Source organism: Labrus bergylta, chromosome 10 (genome assembly GCF_963930695.1).
Source record: "Labrus bergylta chromosome 10, fLabBer1.1, whole genome shotgun sequence".
Taxonomy (NCBI): domain Eukaryota; kingdom Metazoa; phylum Chordata; class Actinopteri; order Labriformes; family Labridae; genus Labrus; species Labrus bergylta.
This window is the reverse complement of record NC_089204.1, coordinates 11,792,385-11,813,371: the sequence shown is the minus strand read 5'-3', so window position 1 is coordinate 11,813,371 and position 20,987 is coordinate 11,792,385. Positions and strand designations below refer to the sequence as shown.

General features: G+C 38.9%; 1 protein-coding gene across 3 annotated transcripts in view; it reads right to left on the bottom strand.

The window, feature by feature from the left end:
- Positions 1-12,524: 12,524 nt before the first annotated feature.
- kif20ba (kinesin family member 20Ba) overlaps positions 12,525-20,987 on the bottom strand; it is a 51,903-nt gene continuing 43,440 nt past the window's right edge. For all 3 annotated transcript variants that reach the window (XM_029275699.2, XM_029275693.2, XM_029275685.2), the window contains 3 exons: positions 19,475-19,592; positions 15,687-15,841; positions 12,525-14,078 (listed from right to left, as the gene is read on the bottom strand). In XM_029275699.2, coding sequence (XP_029131532.1) covers positions 13,998-14,078; positions 15,687-15,841; positions 19,475-19,592 — 354 coding nt within the window. In that variant the 3' untranslated portion in view covers positions 12,525-13,997. The remainder of the gene's footprint in view (positions 14,079-15,686; positions 15,842-19,474; positions 19,593-20,987) is intronic.

The window sequence follows — 20,987 nt, the reverse complement described above, 5'->3', positions numbered from 1 at the left end:
ATACCACTGAAAAAATACACAAACAACATATTGCATTAATACAAACACATGAGTCCGGGTCACAAGCAGGGCAGCATTCACAAATACAGGATAAAACTGTAAGAGTGTTGTTTATATTCCCATCACTCTATTCAACTGATTTCCTCTATTTCACCTTAACATGGTGTTTGAATAAAGTTACTTTAAAAAACAATTACTAGAGTTCAATTATTTGTATTATTTCTGACTTTGGACATTAGAGGGTGCCTACCATCAAGTTTAAGCAATGAAAAAACACAATGTAGTGTACTCTTAAACAGATTTTTTTCTCATAAGTAGGACTTTAAGTGATTAAACATGGTTCTCACAATCCTGTCCTAGTGGTACATAGCTTAGCTACAGTGTAGGAACGCTGGCCAGTTTTCCAAACAGCGACCGTGCTGACTGTGATTTACTTACATAATACACTTACCCTCAGTTCACATACACTCGTGTGAATTGGGGGGTTAGTATTGATAAGTCGTACAATCCCACAAAAATCCCCCAAATGAACAGTATTTACAGTATTACATGGCTGTGTTAAATACTTGATTCTGATTTGTCTATTATGGCATGGTTCCATGAAGAACAAAGTGTTCTAGGGACACAGCTCTTAACTCACAGTCTCCAGGGCAAATTTTAATCATATCAAACCGCAGGAAGAGGTCGTTGATCTGTTAATGAAAGAATGAAAAGGAGGTAAAATCACAAAAAGCCTCAACAAAAACCAGAACCAAAATATGGATCACTTGTTATGATAGAGGAGACCCCTCAGGGTGAGCAGGGCCCTCACAACCCACTCACTATACATTATCCCTTACTTCTTTGTTCCCGTTTGATCCTTTTCTTTGTTGAATGAACTCAAAATGTGTCAGAAACAAATCACCTCACAGTTCAAGCAACCAAACAGTCGGCACCTTGTTTGTGGTTCTGACACATGAATAAGTTGTAAACATGAAATCCAACTTAAGATCTTGTTCTCAAACCTTTGAAGGAGCATGCTTGTTAGATTAAGAGGTGTCAGGAAATTCAGGCTGACAGATGATGTTAACACTTTAAAGGTATAATATGTTGAATTTGATGACAATGTTTACATTTAAATATCTAAATTAATAAAAAAAAATGACTAAGCTTAAATGTTACATATATTTTGTTGTTGAGTACTTACATTATCTCAAAGATTTCCCACAGTTATCAAAGCCAGAGAAATCCTTAATTTTTATAGTTGTAACGGGATGTGTCTTGTCGAGGCGGCCGCCATGATGAGCCGCCATGACGGACATGAAATGTTTATCGTTGGAAACACCGGATGGATGTTACTTCAAAGACCGCTGCATAAGGAAGTGGGAGCTGCTGAACTGGACTGTTGCTGTAGGGCTGATATGTGATATGTGATTGTATTTTGATATATTAGCTCGTTGGTAAACATATTCTCTTTCTCAGGTCGGATTCGCCCGTTCATCTTGACTACGGTAACACGGAGTTTGTTTTCACCGGGGGGGAGTAGCAGAGAGAACTCCTATGAGCAACCTGGCGGCGGATTTTACATACTGTGCAGACAGACCGGATTAGATCAGCCTTCCAAACATCCGATACATTGTCAGATAAATAAGCAATGAATGTTAATTTGAAATATTTTATTTTTTCACCTCTTCTGATATGCTTAGAGACAATGAAAGGGATATTACATTTATTTCAGTTATTCCTGTACTGAGTTCTTTATTAGATTTTAGGTAATTGAACACCTGAGTCATTACGGAAGTTTCAGGGGTTTTAAATCGTCTTTAATTTTGTCTACCTCATCCTGTTCATATTTTTTTTCATTTATCCAAAGACTCATTTATACCAATACATCACTTCCATTTCTGTAAGCTAGTATAAGCTGAGTGTCCTCTGCCTGTACAGTTACACCTCTAAAGAGTCCAGATACAAGTGACCTTTTTATGATTCCATTCCAACAGGGTGATAACAACAGCCTGACAAAGGTTTCACATCGACCCTGTTCACTTTTAATCCCTGCACCTTTACAGACTATACTGTGCAGTGTTACAACAATCTGCTGACTTTTTTACTGACGTTTTCATGACCTCCAGTGACCGTGTCTGATTTCAGAAGAGCTGCTAAAAGCTGCAGGAACAAGCTTGGAACGCACACTTAAAGTCAAGTGTCGCCCACGCACACACACACACACCTGCCCACTGACGTTGGAGCTCTTGCGGTGAATATTAGATGGAGTGATGGGGAGGCACTTTTGGGGGAAGAGCTCTGACAGACATAGAGAGAGAGAAATGGGTGAAGCCAGGGGGAAAATGGTAGGTGACGGAGGCTCCTATACGTTGTCCTCAAGTGCTACAGTCGATTCGACTCAGCTGAGTTTGACTACCTGAAGTTCAAATCAGGTTCAGACTGACAAACCTTCACATGGACTCAGAGTAGTCCAGAATAAGAAGTTTAACACAAATAGACAGAAGCTCACAGCAGACAGAACGGAGAGTAACAGTTGGTGCCAACTTTTTTTTAAGGCACGTCAGACATGCACATTTTATCAGCACATAAAATATCTGCACTGGGTTGAACTAGCTATTCTCTTGGTTCTAGTTTTTAACACCAGCCAAAATAGTTCCAATATAGGCAGAAAAATAGCTTAAATCTTGCACCAAGCCTTTTGAGTGTAAATTTTTTTTACTAATGTGTGAGGACTTTTTGACTTTATTTGATAGGACAGTGGAAAGAGTAAAGGAAATCAGGAGAGAGTGGGGAATGACATGCGGGAAAAGAAGCCATAGGTTGGACCCAAACATGGGCTGCTCGGCCCAGGGGTCCACAGCCTCCTTACATGGGGTACCACCTAACCACTAGGCCATCTCCACCCCCGCCTTTTAAAATAATTAAAAGGTATTTAGAAATATCAGTTGACGCAATGCATGATGTCTTGAAGGTGGGATTGAATAAAAACTGCACAAACAAATATCATGGTAGCTTAAGACTGTGCAACAAATGTAAAAATTAAGAACAGAAAACTTAATGAACAAGTCATTGTTCATTTTTGACCACTTGATGTCACTGTCTTAGGGGGATATTTTGGTTGGTGTGGAAAAATGATGTCAAACATAAGTCATCTGATAATAAAAGTCTTGTATGAGGTAGTATTTACGCTGGCTGTATATCGGGTTCACATTCTCCCTGTTCAGTTATCTTATAGCAGTGGTTCAAGTTGAAATTTAGATTTAAGGACTAATTATTTCAGTTTATAAATGTTTACAGTACATAGAACACATTATTAAACTGAACGATAACTAATGAGTGCAAACCCAAATCTATCACAATGCACAAACAGTTGGATAAATTAGGGAAACCAGTATGGGGACAACTGCCCTCAAGGCACCCTGGTTGCTTAATCCGGCCCTGCGTGGCAAGGTATTATTAAGATCTTTGTCTTCAGTTTTACACCGTTTTCTTCCTACCTCAGACCAAAAATAAAAGAGCCTGCTGTAATAATATATAAGAGCTTGCAGATGATTCAGGGGAGTAAATGAAGAAGGATCATCTGTGTATTGAAATAGGTAAGTCAGAAAGATATTGCTCATCCTGTAAATTACATGTGATCCCAAAGTGTGAATAGAGTTTAAGATATGATAAGTAAGTCCAGCAGCTCCTGCAAAGGTTTAGGCTTGATGTTTGGGTTTCATTATTTGGGTGTCAGCTTGGATTTGAGCTCCCTCAGTGTGGGAACAGTACAACCTTATACGACCCTGAATCGTGCCTGTGCAGAGTTCAGCTACATATAATCATGTTTGAACTTCTTCAACAGCCTCACTTTTTCAGCCACATCTGTCCGACCAGGATTAGCAAAACATGAAGTTGAGAATTAAGTGGACTTAAAGTTTAGACGGGCAGTTTATAATGATGAGAAGCTATGCTTTCACATTTTGGTATAGGAGCAGCCTGTTTAATGTTGCTGCTCCAAAAGACTTCTACTTGGATAATATGTCAGTGCATTTGCATTAGTGCCTCATTCTGAGTAGGCCTGATACATATACTCCTGAGATCCAGATTTTTTTTTTTTTTTGAGACTTTCAACAATTTAAAAACAAAAATGATCCAGAGGAAGTTACGAGAGTGGCACATCAACCATACAAGAGATCATAAGGATAAAAACTGCAGATGTATACACAGACACCATAAATAAGGTCTGTTTACTGCCAATGTCAACTTACAAGCACATACTGAAAATCAGAAACAGATTGAATGAAAATCAATGGATTTAAAAGCTAACACACATGCAAACCGTTTTATTTACACAATTCACACAATCTGACCCCATCTTTACCGAACACATTGTTTTTACTTCAGTCACTTTGAATGTGGAGCATCTCCTCAAACTGAATACAGATGTAGATCCTAAGATCAGCGTGACAACTAAATTTCCCGGATTTCCCTTTTTGATTGTGACACGCGCACATGTGCATGCACGCACGCACGCACGTACGCACACACACAGCCAGCCATTCATAGCAGCCAAAATCCAGGTCTGGATGGTGGATGAGAAACAACCATCTGGATTCAGCTTTGTCCTACATTCAGCTCTTTCCTCCAAATTTACCATCAGAGAGTTTGAATAATGCAGAACTTTAGAGCTTTGTTAGATGAATGGAAAAACTCCCTGTCAGAAATAAAGTGAAACTTTTTCTGACAAAAGAAGAAACCTATACGAAACAAAAGACAGTTCACTCATTGTAACTGTGAGTGCTTCAAGTTAAACATCTCCTGGTCCCCTTAGTCGGATCTGTTTTTCCAACAAAGTAGTAACACGGTCTTCTGTGTGACTGATAGCACAACCTGTTTTTTTAACAGATAGAAAAGATTCATCGTTTTGCAGACGAGTCCTTGAATGACAGCTGGTACCTCTCCAGCCAAGGAAAATGTTTGAGTCCAACCTCTGAAATTGTTTTTGAAAAATGTCAAAAATAATTGGATTCTAATGGGATTGTCAGGCACTTCTTCACCCATCTCTGCAGCCCATTACAGAGTGCAGAAACAGCTCTACTGGAGGAGGCTGTTCAGTCCCACTCAGGCCGCCCACAGAGACGGTACATTCAAACCAGGCATGCTTTCGCCTGTACTTTGCTTTTTTTTTTTTTTGGCCAAGAGAGTGATATCTTTGAGAAAATATACCAAAGAACAACACAGGGACATGTGAAATGGCATTACCTGTTCCAGTCTATGGGGGATCACTCTATCAGACCACATTTTTAAAGAGTTTTAATAACAAGATGGAAGGCCTAGAAAAATCTAAAAAAAAAACTAAAAAAAAAACTTTGCATCAGGGCAGGATCAAATATCAGGGCCACTTGATATCTGGAGCTGTATCAAGACCTTCCAGATGGTCACTGTGTTAGACTACATGAACACAGCATCTAATTTTCCTGCCATGATAAATGTGTGAGACATCATGTTGAACCCTGACCGACCACAGCTTGAGCTCTGTCATAACCTGCATTTTGTGCTAAAGTGATTTAGCAGCAGAGGCCAGTGACAGACTGCCAGGATCAGGACTGTCACAGAGTGTGTTCAAACATGTCTTTGGACTGTAACCTTGTGAAAGGTCCTAAATATTTAACATAGCTGTGCCTGTGGCTCAAGAAGGTCCTCCACTAATGGCAGGGCTGGGGAATCGGTTCCAGGCTCATTCTGTCCATATGTCAAAGGCATACTTAACAACTAGCTAAAATAAATGCCACAACTCCTGTCTAGAAAAGTGCAAACTGATGTTTGTAATCAAGGAAGCCCCTGACAGCCCTCTTTAATTGGGTCACATCAAGCATGCCAACCTTGGCTTGTGCAGTGCTCCACGAGTGCCTGGTATTTGTTGGCATAAGTGATAATATGCAATGTAGGTCTAGTGACAGGTGCAATTACATTTTTTTTTTTTTTTTTTACTGTCGATGTGATGGGCTGTGAGAACTAGCATACAGGGGGTGGCTCCGGATTAGAGTTCTGTCAAGCCTCCCTGAGGTATCGTGGGCTTACTTGACAAAACTTCTCAACAGGGGTGCCCACTTTATAACCCCGTTGATGTGTTGGCTCTCTCTCTGCTTATCTAGTTTAAAAGTTGGGTTGTAGGGTATTTTTAATGCGCCTGCAGGCAAATGAACACGCACTGTAGTCGTGTGCCGATGTAGAAGGCTTGCCAGCTGAAAAGTAAAGCGCGATTTCAATATAGTGTAGACTCACCCTGATGTTGATTGAGCTGATCGTCATCTCCGGTAGCTAATGTACTTACTGACAAGTACCTCATACAATCCCTCTTAAACAATCTTGAACTATCCCTTTAACAGAGCCTGGGTCTGTTGAAGGCGGCAATACTGTTTGGGTTGCGATGGTCACAGAGGGCCATGTAGCTAACAGAGGTAAAGGAGGTTTGGCTCAGTTATCATTTTTATTTGGGCACACGTCTCTTGTGTTTATTTCAAATCAAAACTGATAGGACATTTAAAGGAATCGAGGCTTTGTACTTTCTACTGCTTTAAATAAAAGAGATTGTAGATGTAAATTAGCTCAGCTAAGTGGCTGTACACTGTCCCTGTCAAAATAAAACCAATACAAATACACCTGAAAGTTGGCTTTTGTCAGTTAACAGAAATGCTTTAAAATCATCATGTTTCCTTATGTGTTTATTATAAATAATGCAGATGGGATGGACTTATTAGTCAGTACTGAATGTTAAAAAAATAAAAAAAATGTATAAACTGGATCTGTGTATAGCAGTTGAAACCCTGAGGCCCCTCCAAAGCTGTTTTCTTAGTCGTCTCTCTCCTAATATTTTGCTTTTGTCTTTCTATCCTGTGACTCACAGGGAGTTAATGTCTCTGTCAGAGTATAAGAGGTATTTTGCAGTACATCAAGGTTTTTGGGGTTATTTGTGGTCCAGATGGGCGCTTTGGCTGTTTGTCTGAATCTTTTAATACTTCCATGCTCGAGTGTCTGTTCAACCACCTGTGCATTGTGTGGGTGAGGTGTTTGTAAAAGCTGCTCATGCCTTTGTTTTCATCTAATTTGGTGCCAGATGGATATAGTTCAGGCAGTTGGATTTAAAGATGTACAAACATTTCCTCTGAGTCAGGGTAACTCTCTTCAGCCAGCTCATTCATTAAAACTACAGAGGATCCTTTCATTGTAATCTGATGTCTAAACAGAACATTTACATGAGTGTAGATTAACTTGGTAATGGATTATCTTTGTGCAGAATTGTTCAAATGAATTTACACAGAGATTATCTGAAACAAATGGCTGTCTGGAAGAGCGGAGAATGATCCAAAACTCTGACATGGTTGGAGATGTTCAGATGAATTAAAAAAACAACCAGAATATCGTAAACTAGTTTGTCAAACATAATTTTTGAAAAAAATCAAATTCATATAAAAGCCCACGAGGAAAGGCTCTATTCTTTAACATTTTATTTAGGGTAACCTCCATCAGTATGAATGAAACTGTGTGAATGCATCTTTCTGTGTTCACACAGACCACAGAGCTGGCTGTGAACACCATACCGCCATCATAGATCACCGTCACCCGTGCAGTCAACTGCCTTCCTCTCACTGATTTTGGGTCAATTTCCCTCCTTTCATGTCAGGTTCAGGTATCCCACACCATGCTTGTTGATGCAGCTGTACAGGGTCAGACATCCTGTCAGGATGGCATGAGATGGGACACTTGACTTTCTTATTGCACCTAAAAAAAACATCCTCATTAATGAGCTCCAAAGGACACTGGAGTTACACAGTGGCAAAAGAAGGAAGGAAATTGATGAAGAAACCTTACATGTAATCCTCAAATCACTTTTAGATAAGTGTTTCATACAACACTTATTACAATTTAGTTTGAATCTTTTACCTTTTTATGAATAGTTTCATCTCTGTGATGACGCATACTGAAGCTCCCCCCTCTCCACACTTGTGTTTTGGTGTGTGCATGGATTGTGATCAGGAAGCCGGGCTGTTCAGAAAGCACAAAGACCCAGCTGTGTGTCGGAAGTGATTGCTAAAATTGCATCATGGCAGCCTCTCCATCATTCGCAGAACACATGACTGCGTTTTCTTTTCTCTGTCTCCCCTGAAAGAGTTCTGAGCCGGAAGGGAGGGAAAGAAAAAAAAAAAAAAAAAAAAAAAGCCACTGTTTGGATAGATGTGTCCTTATTTGAATTCTCACCTTCGCTGCCTTCTTTGCTCACTCTCATCTTCTCGTTCCGTTTATTCTGTTAGGTAAGCTCTCTGTCATCCTTCTCACCCAGGTTTCTTTTTTTCTTTTTTCAACCCAGCATGTCTCGTATTTTCTCACTTTTTACCTATTGTGACTGTCATTTTTCCCCCTCTCTTGTTGTATGGTGCTTATGAGCCTTCCTCCTAATTGTGTCTCTGGATTTAAGTCTTTCTCCTGACGCATACAAAGCAGAAGCGTCTGCGATCTGCTGCATGAAGGGTTTCTGGCAGCATTAATATGACAAAAGAGGCAGAAATATGCAGACTGTAGTCATTTCTAAACCACATATCCATATCTTAATAATTGTCATTTTACTGTTAAGAAGACCACATGCAAGTAAGCTCCGGTTTTTCCCTGTCTGTTACAGTTCAGGCCATAAGTGATGTCATGAATCTGCGGTTTTAGAGTTTAAGCTGGCGTGTTTTGGGGTTTTCATCTTTCTTCCTCCTCCTGTCAGATAATTTAATTCTCAAGCTTTTGTCACTTTTCCTGATGAGCTGTGGAATGGAAATAAAGCTCTAAATATCATGAACAGTCATGTGGAGTGAGACATTTACATCGCACTTGATCTGATGAGACATGAAGCAACTTTCTTAAATTGTCTCCCCCCCCCCAGACTCTTTTAATGTATGACAGAGTATTAGAGTAAGAAGAAGTATTCGCTTAATCGTGAAACCTTTACTAAAGTATAACTTCACAAGATGCTCCAAATTCCAAATTGTCATACAGCCGTCTTCTGCTCTTCTCGTACACCTAGAAAAAAATAACATTAGTTGTAAAAATTTACAACTTTAATCTTTGTAAGTTTAACTATTTTTTCGTATGACTTTCTTCTCAAAGATTTTTCCAAGTTTATTCTCATAAATTTATGACTTTAATCTCCAAATCTGAGATTTCTTCCCCTTGATGTGGCCCTAATACTCCTTCATATGAATGGTGTATCGCAGCTTTAAATAAAAACAGGGGTGACCTAGTTTATTTTTTCACGGTCGCTTGTTTCTACAAACACTCAGCACATTTGGTGTTGAGGCCTTTAAAAAGATCTTTCTTAAGATAAACCTTCGTTTTGTTTACACAGAATCTTTTTTAAGTGGCTGAAAATGTGCTGAGTGTTGCCGTCATAAGAAACAGCAAACTGTGCACATTCGTTTCCATAAAAGAACAGTTCATTTTAAAATTACTACAACCATTTTCCTCCATATTCAATGGGACTGCAAACACCAGCCTCAGCAGCTCTGCCTGTGACTGTCAGAAAAAAAAAAATACTGACAGTGCAGAAGACCAAAAAAAAAAAAAAAAAAAAAAAAAAAAAAGAGTTAAAAAGAAAGAAAATTAGATTGCAAGGAATTAAATGAAATTGGACTCTCACCTGACTGTCAAAGCTTCCTTTGGGAGCTCCACTCTATCAGTAATAATACTCAGCTCTACAGAATAAAAGTCTCTGGGTGCAGAAACTTTCAAAACACACAAGAGCACACCAACAGATAATCTGCCCCCCCACCATCTCACTGCTGGGTGCAACAGTGTGAGTTATTGACACTGTCTGTGTTTGGACAAATGTCCCAAACGTCTCTGATGTCGTCAGCAGCAGCAGCAGATATGAAAAGGACACACACATTTAGACGTGTGTGCGTGTGTATAAGCAACACCTCCTATTGCAACCACATTCATGTCACAACTACCCCTCCCCTCTCCCCCACATTTAACACTGAATAAATAAATATGTAGATCATCTAGCTCACAGCTATCCAAAGCAAATTAAGAACATTCTTAATCCATTAGTGTGAGCTTCAAACCACCATACCCAGACTGTGAAAATATTCACTCACACGTGTTCCTTCAGCTGAGATTGCTGTAAGAGAAAAACAACTGCTGTCCAGATTGTCAGTAAAAGGTCAGGTCACCAGAGGATGGCCAGAAGACTTTAGCTGCTCTGTGACCTTTCTTCCAATCCAATCTTCTGGTAAAAATTTCTACCTGAGCTTTAACTTCAAATTACAATAGTGGAAGAGGCCCCGCTATGTGATTTTTTTTTTTTTCTTTTACCAGAGTTGCCTGAAGGTGTTTATACTGTATTTCCAAGAGGATGAAGATTGTTTTTATTTTTTAAATGTGCCTCCTTCGTGCTATGCTCTTAAAAACTAGGACACATTTAAGGCTATATTGTTATAATTAGATTCAGTAAATCACACAGTTGAAGATAACTTCATTAAAGGCAGGGTTGATAATTTTTCAAAAACTAGCACGATTTTGAAAGCAGCATACCCTCAGTGCTCCGTCTGCAATCACCCCCTCCCCTCTGTCCTCCTCAAAAGCCACGCCCCTCACTTACATGCACAAGCGCTGTTGGTCCAGAAGCGGACCTCAGCTCATGCTTTGAGTGTGGGCTAGTGCATGCATGGGGTAGAGCAGGGGTTCTCGAACTTTTTTTTTTTTTTTTCAGCCAAGTACCCCCTTATCCGGCCAAAGACATTTTTCAGGAAATAATTTGGGAAAAGAACATTACTAAACAAATGTATGTGGTCTTCATAAAGCTGTTGGTTTATGTCACCCCGCAAAAGACAAACCGTGCTTCATGAGGAACAGAATACGTGGAGGTAAATCCCATAAAAATATATTAGTGGTGGGCGATATGGAAAAAATATCACATCACAATCACAATTTTATCACGATTTTTTTCCATACTGATCTTAAAGAAGAAGTTTGCAAGTTACCAACCAGTTTAAACAAACTTATTTCCCTGTATAATGTTTTTAATTGCACAAATACTGTGCTTATTTTAGTCTAATTAAAATTGTCTTTGTTGCTGTACATCTCCCCAGAACATTTTTAACACCAGAAATGTCTTTCCCTGCATTCTGACAGATGCGTCTGTGTCGGAGCATAAACTGCAGCATGATAAAATGAACACATTAGCTCCGGTCTACAATCTCCCTGTTTTTGCAGATTGTCAACACGTTTCAATCCTTCACGATCTAAGATCGTTATTTCGCACACCACTAGTTTGCTGTGATGCAACTTTTTGTACCCCCATTTGAGAAACACTTTAGTAGAGAATGAGCAGGGAGACAGGGAGGCATGATTGGTTCATCAGATTGGTACCTCGTGGCAGACATTGGTCGAAGTTTCTACATGCTATTAACTGCTACAGATGACAGATTTTCTTTGTTCCTTTTTCAGAGCACGTGAATTATTCATTTCTGTCAGGACCATAAAGACAATTTCAACCAAAATCTGAAACAGTGCATCTGGAGAAAATGACCAACCCTGCCTTTAATATTATTTTAAACAAGCACATGACCAAAGCACTCATAAGGAAGAACTTTAGAGGTTTTAAACCTGAACATTTTTTTCATCAATCTAATTCATTTTAGCAGACAGGGGGACTGGCTTTCTTTATGCATCACACAATAACAGAGGGAAATCAATCATACAGGCCATCTTTGTAAATCTTTTTTTTTTTTAATACACTTCATTCATCTGAGGGAAATTAGACCTTTCATTATCTTTTTGTGCAAAATGCTTCATATTACTGCGAGTCGCTATCTGTAAATCTTAGTTACTAACCACATCTTTTCCTGGGAGCTGCTGAGCTCTCAGGTCTCATAGATTCCTCCTTTTGTCCAACATTTCTGCCTCTAAAATGAAGTTTTTCCTTGCCACTGTAACTTTGCTTTGACATACGGGCAGAAACAGGACCTAAAGAAGTGCATTAAGGGAGTGATGTCAGAGAGGGGGGTGCTGCAAAAGACTGGCACCTCTAGCAGATGGGGGTTAAGGGCCTTGCTAAATGTCACTCTTCTCAACAACCAGTCACATTTCTGTACTTGGTACGTACCAGGACTTGGATTGGTGACCCTCAGATTTCTAACTTAAGTCCCTACAGTCTGAGCTATATGCCACAGACCCCTAAGATGGACTTTATCCCATCTCTTTACCGTTATTGTACTAATCTAATATGCTTCTGAATGTTGAGTTATGTACTCGTCTGTGACTGTGCAGGAGATTCAGAACATGTTTTCATGTGATGGTCGAGCAGATATTTGATTCATATTGACAGCAGGACACTCTGTCTTAATGTAACACGTATTTCCTGCAGACTCTTTTCAGATATATGCTACTTACCAGTATGTATTTATAAAGAATAAAGAACATAATAATAGTAATCAATGACGAACTACATTCCCAGAGGTTGATGGATTTTGAGTGACACTCACAAATGTTAAAGAAAAAAAACAGTAGAAGTCTATTTTTGAATAACAAATGTTTGTATTTTTAACTGGTAAATGACTGACACAAAATATGAAGAGTTGGAAGAATGCAGGAGAATATCGGTGACAGATGTGATCACACTTTCAGAAAATAGACATTGAGCTCAGGCAGCTTTAACAGGATCACTATATGCATACAAAAACAGAACAATAACCTCTGCAGCCCCTCACCTAAAAAAAATAAAGTGACCTAAAGAGATCCCAACATCCAGCAGTGCTAAAGCCATAACTGTCAGCAAATGTAGAAAAACTAGGGGTTTGGGTAACATGCACACAGAGAACTGTTTCTCATATAATTCTGCATTATCTATCCTTTGAGTTGCTTTTTGTTCCTTCGCTTTAATTTGTTCGCAAGAGAAAGTGCAATAGGAGTTCAGAGAGTGACTCTGACTTGTTATCAAAGTAAGATATTTTCAAACGTCCGATTATCAGCTTTATATAACAGCCAGAAAATCGGAAAGGTAGTGGTTTCCTATAAGATAAATTAACTGTTGAAGCTTACTCACAAAGAAAAAAGATGCATAAATAAAATAAAAAATAACAATGAAACTCCAGCAGAGCCCAGAACATTCTAAAGAAAAAATAATTGCACATCAAGGTAAAGGAAATGACAGCATCTTTCTTCTGTTGTGTACTGTAGGATAAACTGATTCAGAGTGCTTACTATGAGTCTGTGTGGTGACGTTAAGAGTGATATTCAGAGTAAAAGCATAGTTTTAAGACAAAAAAAGTAAGAGTGAGAACTGATTATTTTACAGCCAAAATATTTCAGGCAGAAATTGATTGAATTCTTATCAGTGTTATGAATGATTAGGTCGACCTTTCAGAGAGGTAGATGACGAGACGATGGAGCCAGGGGGCGTCCAGTTTAGGTCAGCTTAAAAGAAACCGTTCGCTCATTGTGATGGATGAAATACTGATTCAGAGGAAACAGCTGCAGCATGTATAATACACAAAGTGCATTGTATATCTGTGTATGGATGAAATAAAGTACATGTTAGTGATCTTAACAGGTTGTGGAGTGTTTGTTTCCAACTTTAGATGAAGCTAACTACGTTGCATCTCCTCTGCTAGTCTTCATGTTATAATAAACTAAATCAGCTCCTTGGTCCAGCTCTGTACTGCACACAGACACGAGAAGAAAAAAAGGTCTTCTCATCAAACTTTAAACAGAAAAGAAAAGAAAAAGTAAACTCCTGAATACTGGAGAATTCCTTGAACCGCAACAAAACCAGCTTCATATCAGTGACATCTCCCTTTAACATAACTCTATTTGAATCGTTAAATATTGAATATAACAGATTATACTCGATTACTTAGAATATGTGTTTCTATGTTAAAAGACTTTAGAGCCATAGTGGCAGAGATATGGGTGTTTCCTTCATTTCTTTAATAAAGTGTTAAGCATAAAACATATTTATATATAGTACAGTACTATGTGAAGGCTAATTATTTAGCCATCCTGGAGCGTAGACGCCGCTTAATGATCTGATGGTCACTCTCTTTCTCCTCGGGCTCTCTGCTAATGATCTGAAATAAGAAGAAAAGGAACAAGTTGTGGAATATGTATACATTTGTGTAATTACAAGCAAAGACAACATCTTTTAACAACAAATCAAAATATTTATGACTGCATTTTGTTGGAAAAAAAACAACAAGATAAACTCCAAGGCAATCCCTTTTGCATTTATTTGCAGGATATGGTCACGTGTACCCTAAAAAACACCATCCAGCCTTCTTCAGGAAGTCAAACAGATGAGCAGGAACACTGAGAATTATAGAGTGGTATTCAATCAGACGGAATTCTACACTTGGAGCTCGAGGTGTGGCCTGTAGAGGGTGTGTACATCTAAAATACTACAGGAGATCTTTTTCAGACCTCTTTAACGCCATGTTACAATGAGACCTGACACTAGTTTTACCGTTGACTGCAACAGATGGAATGAAGTAGTATTGGTTGCCTTTAGGGCTGGCCCATATGGATAAAAAAAAAATCACATCAATATTTTTATGCTGTGTGACGATACGCGATATATATCTAAAAATGTTTTTCCTATGAATAAATTAAAAAACAAAAACTAAGTGAGTTCTAAGTCAAATCTACATGGATGGAATGTCACACAGACACTTTAACTAATAGCCAGCTGATCAGTGTCCACATGTACGTGATTGATTACATTAAATTAACTCTGTTTGTGAAATAATAAAATAATTATATTCAAAAGAAATGCTTCTTTGATAGAATAAAATGCATAAAAAAATGTTCCTTTCCTAACAAAACACACACACACAGCTGTGTAGTGTGTGATGCAGGTGGTAGAGAGGGAGAGAGGTGCAGCAAATGAAGAGGGACAAACAGTGAGAGGAGAAATACGGCAAACTGGAAGAAACATATAACATTATTTGAACTCAACATAAACAATATTGTCTTACCCTAAATCTCATTTAAAAATACATCGATGCATCTTAAAAACTCGGTATGTAGCCCAGCTCTGGCTGCTTTACTGTCTCTTTAAGGGACATTTTATAGGGGATGACAGGCCTTAAGATATGAAGGTCACATCTGACATCGGTACAGGTTGTGCTCCTTAGATCATAGGCTGAGACTCAGTATCAGTAAGCGCTGTCATGTATGAACCAGAAATCTATTTGCTGCACTATTTACTTTTTAACTATTTACTATACTCTGGCAATAAAGAGTTTATCTTAGCAAAACTACAGCACTATTGAGAAGGAGGCCCTAGCTTTGCTATTGGTTCTACAGCATTTAGAGGTATATGTTGGATCCTCCTTGTTGTTGTTGTTGTGTACAGCAACCACAACACCTAGGTTTACTTTGGGGCTTTTTATGCCTTTATTTAGAGAGAGGACAGTGGATAGAGTCATAAATCGAGGAGAGGGAGAGTGGGGAATGACACGCGGGAAAGGAGCCAAAGGTCAGATTAGAACCTGGGCAGCCCGCTTAGAGGTCTCCAGCCTCTTTGGGGGCACACACTAACCACTGGGTGCTCTGCTTACCACATTTTGTCTGCACCTGAAAAGTTTTGAGTTTGCTGCCAAGCTGAAAGTTTGTCATCTTTCCAAGTCCTCTAACCAGCTCATGTACGTTGTAATGTAGCTCGTTTGTGTGAGACTTACAGGGTGTGAGGGCATGTCCATAGGAGAGGAGATTTCAGGCCGGTAGAGCTTCCTTTTGTTCTTCTTGGCTCTCAGACTGAGCGACGAAGAGGAGGAAGAGGAGGCTGCTGAGTCTGCATCAACCCGGCCGCTCACCAGGCTCATCATCTTCTTGGCTGCAGTGTGGGAGACAGTTTTTAGAGGAAGAGGAACATGCTGAATAGAAACTTCAGATTGATGGATATCTTTTAATTGGTTGCTTTTACTTTATGGTGGGGAGCAGTTTTCTAAAATGTGCTGAGTAAACTTGTTAATATGAATAAATCATTTTAAAAGAGGTATATTATTGCATTAATATGAATACTGTAAACACTTAACATCACTTATTAGATAACAAGAATGTGCTCTACTGACTTAAGTGTGTGTGTGTGTGTGTGTAAAAACCTCAGAAAGAAACTCTAAATGTGAGGTGACGGTGGCAAAAAGACAACAAATCAAACTTTAAGATTGAGAAATCTTGTTGTTTTGGGAGATTAATACGCCTTTTCTTTCATTTGATGCTGACAACACGCTTCAAAGAAGTTTGGACAGGCTCATATTCACTTAGAGTTTCATCACAACACCACATTTTTTCTTATCACAGCATTTTAAGAACTGAGGAGACCAATATTTATTTAGTTTTGAAAGTGGTTGTTTTACCATTCCTGCTTGATGTAGGGTTGCAGCTCTTCAACAATTCAGTGCCTCCTTTATCTTATGTCACACTTCTTAACGCTAACGCCAAACTCTGAAATATTCCATCGCAGTTTTTTTTTTTTAAAAGCATTTGATACCTCTCCAGTCTTTGTTGCAGCTCTCCTGACTTTCTGAAACATGTTGTCATAGCATTAACCAAGAAGTTATATCTTTTAGTTCTTCAAGGATGTGCTTAATCTTTGATGAATCATGGACTTTTTTAAGGGGGGCCTTTATGAAAAGAACAACAGAGAAAGAAAAGTGCAGGGAGAGAAGAAATAAGTGTTGCAGAAGAGGGAAACTTTTACAGAGAAAGACAGAGAGGTACAGGAGGAAGTTAAATAACTCAAAAATAAAAAAGACAAGTGAAGGTGAGGGATGAAGGAGACAGCAGGGTGGAGCAGGGAGGGGCAGGAAGAGAGGAAAAAGGGGAGACGGAGGGAGGATCAGATGGTGGCAGACGGCAGCACCCTCGCACTGGAAACCTCCCGAAGCGACAATTAATCGGCCGAGCGAAACTGCTGGCTCCCCGAGGATAAAAAAACCACAGATGACTCCAGTGGATTCTAATATGTTCCCTGTCTTAACTCTCTCCTCGAAGCCATCATTAGTGTCCCCAAAACTCGCTGCCCTTGTCCGGCTACTTTGTCAAACCAGTGTTCTCTTTCCCCAGATGACTCCAGCAGGGTTTGTCCTTGTGTATCATACAATGTGTTTCAGCACTTTTTTTAATGGCTAACTTCAATGGGGGGTCACTGGTTTAGCTCCGTTGATAGAGCAGGCGCCCCATATTCGGAGGCTACAGTCCATGTTGCACTGATTCCCTGGTCCTGATGCTGTTTGGTGCATGTCGTCCCCCCCTCTCTCTCCTCACATTCCCCATCTATCTATAGCTGTCTTATCTAATAAAAGGCAAACAAGCACAAAAATAAAACTTTCTGTGTCACGAGATAGCCTCCTGGACTCTCTTAGTAGATGATTGAAGGAGCATCAGTTCCTAGTGTGCAAGATATACTGGTACTATACACATCAGGCACGCCTTGGTGTGTTTGTGGATTTGGTGCGTGTACAGTAAGTGTGTGTATGTGTAGACTAAAAGCCCAAAGCTTGTGACCTTGGGTTGCCTTTTTGATCACAGCTGGAATATCGGAGCTCATTTCAAATATAACCCAAACTGATTTTTAGGTTTCGCAGGGAAAATTGCATCAGTAAAGCAATTTCTATAAAGAGCAGCTTCTGATAGACTGACGCAGACTTTCATCATTAACAGAGGTGATTACTGCACTGCTCACTATTTAGGGAGGTTTTTTTTCTCTCCCAAAGATCCTTTGGTTGATTGGTCTTTAGAGTAAAAACATTTTAAGATGCAGCAGCTCATGTGCTCATGAAGATGAGAGGGGCAGCATGCCCTTGTGAAATAAATGTTTGATGTTCTTAACCTGCTGCCTCACTTTTACTCAATCAGTGGGACTTGATCAACCAGCCAGAGAGTGACGTCTGGTCTTTAACACAAACAAGAGGAAAGAGTGATTTTGTCTGGGACTGATGATTTATATGTTAATATTATATGATGTATGAATGGACTCTTATTTGGTAAAGCACTTTGGTCAACCTTGTTTTTAAATGTGCTGTGGTTGACTTGATTTCAGATTCATTCAGATGAGATTGAAAGCAGCAGTTAATTATGGAGATAGAATTATCTCAAAAAGATTTATACATATCGAAATGATATTTATAAATATGAATACATTTATAAATATACAAATAACAAACAAATACCCCCAAATTTGAATGTGAATACACCCTCCCCTGAACAACCAGTAGATGGCAGTGTTCTGTCTGTACACTGACTAAGTGGACTCATGTATACTGTCTAGTAGATTAAGAAAAAGGCACTACAACCCACAAGAAACAGTTATCACTAGTTATTACTTACCCATCCAGTTAGTCACTAACCCGCTTACATGTTGTTGATCCTGCAGCAGTCTGCCAAATACCTAACATAACCATAACCAGCTGTGGCTGCACAACACTGCCTTCTACTGGTTGTTCAGGGGAGGGTGTATTCTCATTCGAATTCGGGGGTATTTATTTGTGGATGGCAGTGTGCGGTAAGAATGTCTCAAAATTACATCATCGAAAGAAAAGCACAAAAGTCAAGCATATTTATTTTCAAATCTCGAAAATATATTTACAAATGCACGTTTATTTATACAAATTAGTTTATTTATTTGTATGTCACATTTTTTATATTTGTATATTCATAAATGTATGTATATTTATACATATCATTTCGATATGTATAAATCTTTGAGACAATTCTATCTTCATAGTTAATCAGTACGTTTCAGACATTTAAAATCACCATATCAAATAGTCTGTATCTATGCTAATTGTCTCGTTAGCTTTTGAGGCAACCTGACATTCATCGAAGGTGCACATGGGTATTATAACTAAAAATAAGCCTGATATTGATATTTCACTCTTCTCTGATTTTAAGTTGAATTGATCCTTTAGCCTCTGACAAACAGCTCCAACATTCCTGCCAGAACAAACTAATTTTTTGAACCAGGCTGTAAACACTTTCATTTCTGTTGTAGAATTTGGCATTTTAGAATCCGGATGAACATGACTACCGGAGATTTTTCCGCTTAGACTCTTTGTTTATTTTCTTTTGTAAAATATTCTAGCATGTGTTTTTTTTTGTTTTTACTATATAGTGTTTTCATATTTTAATAGTTTGTAAGACCAGTTTTTATCATTCCTGTTCTTGATTTCATTTTCACTAAATAAAAAGTTGTGATATTGCAGATGCTGCAGTTATAAAAATGCTTTCTGTAGCTCAGATATGTCATCAGTTAGAAAAGTATCTGTTCTGCTGTAATGGAGGAAAAGCTGCATCAGCCCTCCTCTTGAGCATCATTTTGTAAACTCATCATACCTTAACTTCTTTTCATGCCTGTTTAATTAGTTATATTTACAACTTCTACTCATCCCTCTGGTAGTTTTCTTCTCCAGTGAAACATAATTACATATATATCTCACAAAGTACACAGCCACACTGACACACCAACCTTTAGTGCCGAGCAGCGTTGGGGAGCTCTGCAGGAAGTCTCCGATCTTCTGCAGCGTTCCCTCTTTCTTGCTACGGATGCTGCTCTGGGAGTCATGGTGACGCGCTGAGGAAGAGACCTGATAATAGATGGCAGGGAACAATAGAGTCTGTCAGCATGTGCAGTGTATAATTAATTACAAAATAAAACCCCTATGAAGTTTATAATACATGAGCACTGTAGGGATCGTGAATGGAAAACACTTAATGACAACACGGGGTCTTAACAGTGACTTGATAAACTAAATATACCAAAGTACAGACACCTTTTATCATCTCATTCAAATAAAGACAGAGAGTGAGGAGGGCTCCAATATTTTCTGTTGATATGTCACTGTTTGCTTTTTTTCGCCAATGAAACATTTGTGAGCGTCTCGCCACACATCTGAACAGGTACAACAATGATAATGAACCCAGGCAGAATCTCCATGACGGCCCCTATAAGTAGCTACAACATTATTTTTTGCGGTAGTTCAATCAATTTTTCTAAACCACTCATCATGACAAAGAATCTTAAGATGCATGTTTTTTTCTTGCAAACATTTATCCTTCTCTGGAAGTACCTTGTACATATAGTTAGGCATGCATGCACATTTTTAAGCAGAGGGCATTTGTTATATTTTCAACATCATAAAACATTACATGTTTAAATACTAATAATACCTGAGGGAAATTCTAGTTTACACTCTGTTATTTTCTCACACACATGCACAAACATCTGCCAGCTGGTATTATCTGACTCACATGGGCCTATCACTCGTACATCGGTATTTTATGTATGTTTTCCAATATGTGCTGCCCTGAAAACTTTTGTTGTTAACAGAAACAAATTGCACGGGGTTACAAGTAACTGAGCTACTGTTGCCTTACAACACCAGCAGGTCCCTGAGGTCCTCTGACCAGACTGAATTTCGAACTAAATTTTGTAACTGTCTTCCCCTGGAACTTAGAGCAGTGAACTCTGTGGACACTTTTAAAAAGCTTTTTAAGACTCATCTGTTCCGTCTTGTTTTTGTCTGATTTTATGTAACCCTGTCTGTTTGTAATGTCTCTGCTCAATCCTTTACTGTGAAGCACATTGTGACGTCTGTTCTTGAAAGGTGCTTTATAAATAAACCTGACTTACTTCCTAGTGCACATTGACTCAGCAGTTGACAAACCCTCAGCACCGTCTGCAGCACATGTAGCAGAGCAGCACAAACTAGAAGTGTCTGCTTTTCTAAACACTAGAATTAGTACACAATTGGTACAAATATGTAATAGAGTCTTTCAAAAGGTTTATTCATTTGGATTAGTCTGAACTTTGAGAACCTGTTCATGGTATTTTGGTGGAAATGGATGCATGACTCGTGGAATAGCACAAATTTTAAAATAGTCATAGCTGTCTCACAAACCCTAAATCCACTACGCTAATTTAAAACAAATATGGCTTCTTATGTAAGAATGTATATGATGACTTTGCTTATGCAGTGACC